The sequence below is a fragment of the Sphaeroforma arctica genome (genome assembly GCF_001186125.1).
Source record: "Sphaeroforma arctica JP610 unplaced genomic scaffold supercont1.844, whole genome shotgun sequence".
NCBI classification, from domain to species: domain Eukaryota; class Ichthyosporea; order Ichthyophonida; genus Sphaeroforma; species Sphaeroforma arctica.
The window spans coordinates 23,144-32,921 of NW_014039714.1; the positions used below are offsets into that span (position 1 = coordinate 23,144).

The following is a 9,778-nucleotide window of genomic DNA, read 5'->3' on the forward strand; positions in this document are numbered from 1 at the left end:
AACTCAGTCGCTTGACAATATACAAGTTGCCGTGCATCCCATACCAGACTGTCCCCTCCATAGGCCCAACCCACGCCTTGTTATCGTGAGCACCTGTGCCTGTGCCCAACACGAAGCCAGTGTGTTGTGATGGCATGGATGATTGTGGTGCTTTGCGGGTGCTTTTCGACTCTTTCTTTAGCGCTGCGGGTGGCACCACCTGTTGAAAGGTGAAAACAGTTAGTACTTTATCACCAACAACTACAACACAAATCTCCACATTCGCGTTGTCATGGAAACATGCAAGATGAATCGCTCACAAGTTTGTGTCATCCCGTGTGCTATGGCTTGAGACGATCACGCCAGGCTCATGCGAAAGTAATGGAGTGCATGCCAATTGCCGAACTAGTCCAGCCAGCATTGAATAGAAGGGAGACGATACTGCATTGACCAGGTGACGTTTGTCAAGACTCCTCGGGAACGCGTTGAAAAATATTGTTAATGTTATTATTTCTTTCTCAGAGCAGCCAGCAATACGTTTTTAAGTACGCCATAGAGACGCTGGTTGTAACGGTTGGACATGGCAGCATAGTGCAGACACTAACGAATACATAGCCGGTAAGAACCCCAGGTAAAACGCCATAACATCAGAGACAAACATCACATATACTGACCGTCGTTCCCATGGTGACGTCCAAACACAATCGGAATCACGCAAAAGGAGACGTACAAGCCAAATTCAACCCAGACCCTCCGCGTGCCAACTTAAACGTAAAATTCACATACGGTGATAATCCGACTTCGATTACGGCCTGTCCCCGTGGAGGAGTGCAGAACCGGCATCCCGTATTTAGGAGTCAAAACTCGGTCGCAGAAATCGTGCATGTTGTGACGACGGACTTTGCTCAGTCGCATCACATGGCCCGTCGTATACTCGCCTGACTCTATAGTGTGCTGCACATACTGCTCTGCGTCCTGGGAATCCTTCTCGAAGTCTTTGTTTGGTTTGAGGGGGCCTGCATATTCAATCGTGCAATATGTCATGGGTGAGGCACGGGTGAGGTATTCCTTACTATTGTAGGCTGTGCATAACTAGTCACTGCAGTCTGCATGGAGCGAGATGTTGATCACGCGGAGTTATACGTCACACACTACGTCACGGTCGTTGCATACAGTATAAGACCAATGGCGCGATAGGCATTCGGACAAGCGAGCACACAGGAACGCACTCGTACTCATATGTGTACTCGTGTGTCTGTGTAGACGCCATGTGATACTGATGGTGGCGAATACACGTTTGGTGTATCGAACACAGCCCATCAGTCACTCACCAACGACAATTATACCCACGTGGTTGTGGCATGCAAACATACCTATAGCTGTAGGGAAGGTGCCCATACTGGCAAGTGCATGTCCGAGTCCGTGCGCCGACAATCCGTTATGGCCGAAGCCTCCGTAACCGCCCATCACCTTCCCGGTGTAATGTCCAGTTGCGCTGCCAGGCACTCCCACACCCACCCCCACTCCACCTGCACCGACAGGCGCTGTACTACCGATAGGGAACTTGGCCATGACCAGGTTCATCAGCTTGACCCCTTTCTGGGTAAGCGAATACGAGTTCTCATTGCCCCACCCGTTCTTCACACAGCGCAGATACCCCTTATCCTGAAGCGCGTCGTTCACCTTCCAGCCCCCGCAGTCCTGGTTCCTATAATTGGGTGCAAAACTCCCGGTCGTCATGCCAGTTGGATAGTCTCTCTCTTGCGCATGTCCCGGTCCCCTTTCTGGCTCCTGAAGGTGCAGCACGCGGCCAGAAAGGCGTAGCGACTGCTTCCATGTTTGGTTTGGTTTGCGTACATTTCGATTTCTTGGTCTTCGCTGTCTCGCAGCCGCCCATCGAGGTCCTGAAATACAGTACAAGTACATGAGCACAAGGTCAAGAGCCCTTTGGAAGTGGATAAATACCGAGTCCGATTAGGTATCCAGCTGAATGGAACCGACTTAGCTCTGGCTTTCTCCGAAAGGGTTGGGACTTGGCGGAAAAGATAGGATAGTGCTCTTGTGACTGGGTTAGGACGATGGGGCGAGCCATTCTCCATTCACTGTGGCAGTTTGGCAAGTCAGCAAGATAGACTGCGTGTGCACACCTTCGTTGTCAGCAACGTCATCTCGTTCATATGAATCTGCACATGTTTATACACGCTAACTACATCCTACAGGTGCGCAATACGAGTGAAGAACTGATCACATGGACCCGTGGCACTATAAACAAAGACAGTGCAACAGATCCGCCTGGACTCCAACAGCGTAAGTCTGGACTGCATAGGCTAACCGTTTCCTATTACTCGATCGAAATTTACCTAATACCAGTACAGGCAGTACAGTAGTTAAGGGGATTTGATCGACTCACACTTACTGACCAGATTACTATCAGAGACTCTCCAACAAGACTACCCGATATACAATTCGGTATCTAAGACCAATAGCAACGTACTTGATATGCGGGAATAAGCGCACTATATGTATAATTCAATATCTAAGACCGATAGTAACCTACATGATATGCGGGAGACACATAAACAGTATCTGGAACACCCCTATCCACACAACCCCCACTGACCAGACTACGGCCAAAACTCTACGAGAAGTCTACTAGAGATACTACTTAATCTCTACCACTGACAAAAACAACTTACTTCGTATGTGGTACAAAACTCGGCGTAATATCATTGGGGCCCATCAGCGGCACATTTCCTTTGATAATATCACGGACCAGGTTGTGGATGAAGGTCGTAGTGCACACCGATTTTATATTCGTGATTGTTCCGTTCCTGTCCATCTTGATGTTCTTGTCTTGTAGTTCTTTGATTTTCCTGAGAAGATGGGAGGTACACACATACACACACACACACACACACACATAGATAGGTAAGTTAAAAAGAAGCAGCAGTGGTAACAGTAATGTTTGCCCGTGATCGAATCAGAGAGACTGGCCATAGCTTCGCACACGAGCAATTAAACTGCCAAATGTTAACATACAGTCACCCAAATACAGTAACGGAATAAAACTGTTGCAGAATACGGCCAGTTTTCGTATTCATGTCAGGACATGTAGACACGTGGAAATATGGCGTAGAAAGGTTCATTATAAATATGTGCACGAAACTCTACTATCCTTCTGAGGTGTTGTTGATTGGTAAGCATGTATATACTGGTATATTTACTTTGTCTTGATCACTGCATTTTTTATCGCACATATTATTTACAGTCTAACACTAAGGGGACAGAATGGCTTAGGTGTTGTTGGTTGATAAGCATGTATATACTGGCATATTGACTTTGTCTTGAACACTGCATATTATATCAAACACATTATTTACAGCCTAATACTAAGAGGACAAAATGGCTGAGGTGTTGTTGGTTGATAAGCATGTATATACTGGTATATTTACTTTGTCTTGATCACTGCATTTTTTATCAAACACATATTAGTAACAGCCTAATACTAAGAGGACAAAAATGGCTGCAATACAGACGCTTGATGTGTATTTTGACACATTAAACCGGGCCAACGACCTATAGGGCAAGCACAAACAAGTTGTGTCGAATATTCATGCAGTAGACATTGAGTGCATGTAATACGAGCATTGATTTTAAGCTCTGGACGTCAGTCATATTTTTCCAGAACGTTTCTGATTTTCCGGTGTTTGGCACAACACAGCAAGGAGCTGTAAGCTAGTACAAGTATCGGCAGCATAGTATAAGCCGTTCGAATATGATTTAACACCGCTATGTACACACTTAGATATACTTCCAGTCAGTGGTGAACAGATACCGAACTTGTTATAAGGAGAATCAGGAAAGAGATATGGTATAAAACACGGCAATTAAAGTATGTGAAAGGCTGTTGCATCGAAATACACACACCTAGAACTCCTTAATCCGTTGGCAAAGCGATTGAAAATTCACGCAGAGCAGAACTTACAAGCCAGTAAAAAATGTATTGCTACATATACGTAGCCTCTTAATAATCACATAGAACAATACATATATTTGAATATCTAGATAGAGGCTATAGTATACACTTCATTAAATATATAGAAATACATCCACCAAAAATATACATTTTGTATTTAATATAATAAATATCTCAGACTATTTTATATGAGTAGTCAAACTCGGACCGCCAAAAATCTGATGATCTCATCACACTCGATTCACTCTGGCTCTGGTGGATGAATGAGCACGTATTAACTACTACTAGTGAGCTTGGGAACATTTTGTCTTGAATGTTCTCGTACTTGGGTCAAGTACTCCCTGGGTGGAAACCTGTAGAGCGCATAAGTCCTGTATACCCTGTCACAAACTTCTACGAAAACACATCACTTAGAAAAAGTACATGTACAATAGTAATCGAGTGTGATAGTAAGCGTCGTGAGTATCTGTATATGTACGCTTGCAGGAGTTAAAGTACAATTAATACGACAGAATCGTTATTGAAGTGCTACGTTAGTTTATTTGTCAGGGAGATAGTTGTAACTAATTAGTTCTACTATTTACAGTCTATAATCACGCAATTTTTATTGCATCCCAAGCATTGTGTCGTTCTTCCTTGCAGTAAATCCCTGACACAAAGATCTTCTGATGCGACTTCCTTCTCTTTCTCTGATGTCAGAGAACAACATTCCGCTCCAGAATCCCATTGATCCCAAATCCGATGATACAGACCTGATCGAATCCACGTCCTCCAATGAGCTCGCTGATGTTAATATTTGTAACTTCGCCGGGGTATAGTGGCGAGCCGAAATAATTTCTTTCGGTTTCGAAGCAGCGGTTGCAAGCGCTTCGAGTACCTCTTCAATAGTGTCGTATTCACAGCACAACTGCTCCATTTCAGCAGGAGTAAATGTACGAATGTCCTTCTTCAATGATCGTGTCACCGAGTCTTGCATATATGATGATAGTCCACACTGGAAAAATAGGGCCAGCATCGCGATTGCTTCGGCGGGTTGAATAAACCCCAAGTACACGGTAAGATTAACTCGCCCGGGTCGAATTAGCGCTGGATCCAGCTTCTCAGGATGATTGGTAGTCATGACCACAATGCGATCCGGGCAATCTACAATTCCATCCAACACATTCAGAAGACCAGCTAGGTTCAGATCGTCGTCGCCAGCCACACCAAGCGAGGACCCTTTACTCGCCTTCATCTTATCTAACATATCTTGCGTCAACGTGCCCTGTGTCTTGTGTTTCTCCAGGACTGTGTTTGAAGCAACCATATCATTGGGTAGAAGACTGCCATCTAAAGCCCCAGTGAGAGTGTCCTTTAACGTCGGATCACGAGCAAAGACAACCTTGCTGGCACAATCAATATCCTCCATCACGTAAACGACCTTTTCGAACTTGTGCCGCATCGGCAAGTCATTGCCCTGAACTTGATAACACTGATCAAAGACCACATCCATGAGATCTTGGTTAGTTTTGATCCTAGCCAGTGGGATACTGACAATGTGACGTTCTGTATGTTGCGCAAGTGCCTTAATGAGACTTGTTTTGCCAGTGCCGGGAGAGCCATGCAGAAGAAGTGTTATCTTATTTGGGTATGATGGAATCGAGAACTTTCCCGTGTGATACTTGAAATGATCCAGCAACCGGAGCAGTGCAGGCTTCTGAGGGAAAAACATTGAGTTGAACGTTTTGTCATTACTCAATGCATAGCGTTTGTAAATCACACTGTTTCCATTTCCCTCTAAGTCACTTCCCTTAGCCGTGGATCTCATAACGTACATGTACCTCGCAACGTCTCTTTGCGCTGCCACATAGTCCATGTACCACTGGTAAGCGTGCTGTACATACTTATCTACACGTTGCCTGGCATCCTGTCCATGTGCGGTGAGAATGTAGTCGGACGTTGTCTTAGTGGAGAATGATTCTTTCCCTTCCTGCTCAGACGTCGAAACATTACTAATTGTCAAATATACCTGCTTCCCCACATCCACAGGCTCATTGGGCGGTGGCTCTGTGATAATATCGAAAGACTGCAACTGTTGAAGCACCGACCCATCGTCCTCGATACCCCGCCCATACGCCTGCTCTACCGTTTTAGCATTGTAGACCAAGCGGAAGTGTCCCCCAGAGAAGCTTAAGTCACAATTATGAGTGATATACTCCAGTATAGCCTTGTGCAGAATATGATTATTTTGATCCTCATCGTAGACTCGGCCGTATTTATTTTCTGCCGTCTCATGAATAATATGTCGCGTATACGTGTAATCATCGCACGTCCATAACCTCTTCCATAAGCTCCAACAGAGTGTGTTGAACTCTTTGATATATACCGCGAATGCAGAGAATACAATCGGCACAATCAGGCAAAAAGCGAAATCCAGAAATGTGTTGCCTGTGCGAAGCGCATTCATGATGCCAATCTGCGCAGGGCCCAGTAAACTCTCAGCTTGCATCATCTTGTTGTGTGCCGTTATTGTGTGTATATATTGTACTTGTTGAAGGTGCCTCCGAGACGTGCACATATATACTAATTTTAAAATACAGAATTTCAAAGTTTCAACGTGTCCACAACTGTCATCAGACGACTCTTGAGTCGTGAGTCGTGACGACAGACAGACGTGAAATATTTAGTCATCGGCAGGCACCAAGACTGTTTACTGATTGGAGAAATTTCGAATACTTTTTGTATACAGTTTACTCCATCACCTGCTTTTGTGAAAAAAAAATACACAACTGTCAACAACTGTCAACTGTAAATAACCCCGTGTATGTACTCAATGTATTATTTCATTAAAAAACAAGATCTCAGATCTGCTATAGGTCTGTCAGGTTTCTGCCGCTTCCTACATATGTATTGACAGACATAATCTGAGTTGCTTACAGGGTACTAGTGCACGATGTACTTTATTACACAGGCGGGGGGGGGGGGGGGTGGAATTATGGTTTAAATTGATTGCTACTTGTTGATGTGTGGGCTGGCCGTTCATATTTACAACTGGCAATGTGGTGGTGATTGTTGCTAATTAAGCCAATCAAGGTCATGGTTGCCTTAATAAGGCAGGAGAAGGTTCACTGTTCTGCAAGATCGTGATTTTAAAATCCTTATGGGGTACAATATCGCCGACTTAACAACACTCCATTATATATAGGCAAGTTGTCTCAGTATAGTTTGATGTATCAATCGCTGAAAATCATTTGAGACCCGTATATGTACACGGTGCTAGAATTGAGTTTTAAGAACTCTACACACCAATCGGCTGTATCAGTGGCCACACAATATATGTGGGTCGTTCTATCTACCAATATCTACTTTGAGGGAAAAAGATTCGCTACATCTCGCCGCTGCAGTTTGGGATCCTTAAAATTGACGCTATATGCAAACCTTACAACGTCCTTTGTAGTTTCACAGGTTGTAGATTTATGAAATATGTAAATAGTGGGAAACAAAGAGCAGAAAAAAACTCCCCAAAAATGTCTAAAACGACGATATTGAATGAAACACTTGTCCAAACATTCTTCTCACTAGCTTGGTGTCAATTGATATGTTTAATAGCCAAATAGATGGGGCCACACACGTACGATCTTTCACCGACCACTAGCTTCGAGTAAACTCAACTTTATATGTGATTCTCAAAATAAGGGGTATACGGAGTGTTGTTTAGACCTTGTCCTCCGCACAAGCTGGTATACACATAGAAAGTTTCGATAGTACATACACCGCCGCACTTCTTTGAGATAGCTTTCACTGGACAAGATTCGTGCAACGAGACCATCTTTATTAGAACATGCTTGTTTATGTTATCTCTATTTTTTGCTGCCTTTGCCTCCCTTTTTCTTGGCATCCTTAGTAGTGGTGGTATTAACCTCCTTGAAACGTCTAGAATTGATAGTACTCATGTTGAGGGGATGGTCGTCCAGATAGTACATCTTAGCCCGGCGTGCACGTTGGAACTCGAGCACCTATGTCAAGGACAGACAACACCAAGTTAATTAATGTTTTCAGTTAGTTGAAGCTTTCAGAAAATGAGCAATAGATTAACGATATCAACTGCTGGCATCAGCAATCAACCATGCATAATTTAATTCATGAAGAACATTTCTCGTTAAACAATGAAGACAGCGGTATATGATGGCTTCATACCTTGATTTCTTTGATAAGAGGCGAGTAGACCATGTACGACTTCTCCAGCAGTACACCATCAACCACATTTCTCAAGGTTAGTGACGACGCAGTTCCTGCAGAGTCCAATGAATAGGAGAGTGGTGTCAGAGACAAACGGTATAAATGAGTGGGCCATGACCAGTTAAAGGTCTCAGGAGTGAAAGGCAGCAGACTCGCCTCAGGTATCGGATTGGTCTGGCACCAGACTGAGAAGGAGGCGAGGTTGATATGTAGTAAACCCTACACTCTTAACCCCAACAACAGCATCCTCTAAACTGGAACATAAGCCCGTTCACACGCGCGTAATCACCAACCTGGCATCAGTTACTGATTGATAATAATAAAGGAAATTGAACTTACCTCGATTGGGACGGGCGGTACAGATACCAATGAAAGGCTTGGCCCGCTTTGTGTTGGCGTTGTCTAGGGCGACCACCTGCATGATGCACCCGGCGGTGTGTACTGTAATAGGGGGAGTTACAAATTCAGTGATATGTTCCAATGTCGAGTCGAAAAGCGTTTGTTTGCGCAATGGTAGTGCTTTATCTGTTATCTCACATCAGAGTCTCTGAAATGTAGTTGCAAAAGTGGTCGGACGCTGTCAATCATACTCGGCTTTGCACGGTCCCAACCAAAGTGTGAGTGTACGATGAGCAAAACGACACATCCCTTGATATATACAACTTCACATATGACGCTATGTTATAGTGGTGTAGCATAGGTGCTAGCTAGAGTATTTATAGTAAATAGTCGCACCTAACCATAGTCTTATAAACATTTTCACTTTATGTGGAAGTATGTATGGGCGTGTAGATAGGCTGAACTAAACACTCACCATGAGCAAATATAACCTATCCGCCAAGAACTCGCGAGAAGAGATCTGACCTTCTGTATTTATGTGTAGAAGTACTACAGATTCACCACTCCCTTGTACTTGTAGCATACTTGGTGAGCGCAATCACTACATTCCTTGACATAACTAGAATCCATCACACACAATGACTCATGCACGCGTACACACCCGCACACAATCCACTCTACATACTTGACGGAACCCGAAAGCTATCACAAACTATAACGCACACACGCATATACAGTCACAGTCGCACGCTAGTCACTATGCAGTACCGGGTATATCGATGCGTTTCCTGTGCCGCGCAACCTCTCGCATGTTCAGCAATCCCATCAGATTGGTGTGGAAGTCCCGCGGTTGGGCATCGTCGGGTATGGCTCGGTACGGTTGAGATCGGACCAACGTCTTCTTATTATCTGTGTAATATCAACACGGAATGTTTGCTATTGAGTGTCTTGGGGTTCAGACAACGAATGTGTGTCAGGACATTATGGTCCACCTCCAGGAATTAGGGGCACGAGCTACTAGAATATGTATCTGTGATTGTAGCATACGATTTCCATTTCTGAGAACAAATAACTGCAAACAACCTTGTACTGGTGGATTTACTGGACCATAGTGGCATCTCGGTTAGATACATACGAAAGCAAGCAATTATAAAAGGTAAGGATTAATTGTATACAAATATATATATATATATATATACGAATACAATATACACACACATATATATATATACATATATACATACAAACACACACACACACACACAC

General features: G+C 44.0%; 3 protein-coding genes across 3 annotated transcripts in view; all 3 read right to left on the reverse strand.

The window, feature by feature from the left end:
* Positions 1 to 1,302: 1,302 nt before the first annotated feature.
* Positions 1,303 to 2,071, reverse strand: SARC_08884 (hypothetical protein; the record flags this gene model as incomplete). Its single annotated transcript, XM_014297122.1, has 2 exons — positions 1,303 to 1,883; positions 1,945 to 2,071. 2 exons carry the CDS (start codon positions 2,069 to 2,071, stop codon positions 1,303 to 1,305), a joined length of 708 nt encoding a protein of 235 aa, XP_014152597.1.
* Positions 2,072 to 4,559: 2,488 nt separating this feature from the next.
* SARC_08885 (hypothetical protein) lies at positions 4,560 to 6,446 on the reverse strand (the record flags this gene model as incomplete). The annotated part of the gene is made up of 1 exon (XM_014297123.1): positions 4,560 to 6,446. One exon carries the CDS (start codon positions 6,444 to 6,446, stop codon positions 4,560 to 4,562), a length of 1,887 nt encoding a protein of 628 aa, XP_014152598.1.
* Positions 6,447 to 7,707: 1,261 nt separating this feature from the next.
* Positions 7,708 to 9,778, reverse strand: part of SARC_08886 (hypothetical protein) — a 3,189-nt gene continuing 1,118 nt past the window's right edge. Inside the window, exons 2-5 of the mRNA XM_014297124.1 lie at positions 9,281 to 9,421; positions 8,513 to 8,614; positions 8,132 to 8,226; positions 7,708 to 7,950 (exon numbers count right to left, since the gene is read on the reverse strand). Of these exons, the coding sequence (XP_014152599.1) occupies positions 7,795 to 7,950; positions 8,132 to 8,226; positions 8,513 to 8,614; positions 9,281 to 9,421 (494 nt within the window). The 3' untranslated portion in view covers positions 7,708 to 7,794. The remainder of the gene's footprint in view (positions 7,951 to 8,131; positions 8,227 to 8,512; positions 8,615 to 9,280; positions 9,422 to 9,778) is intronic.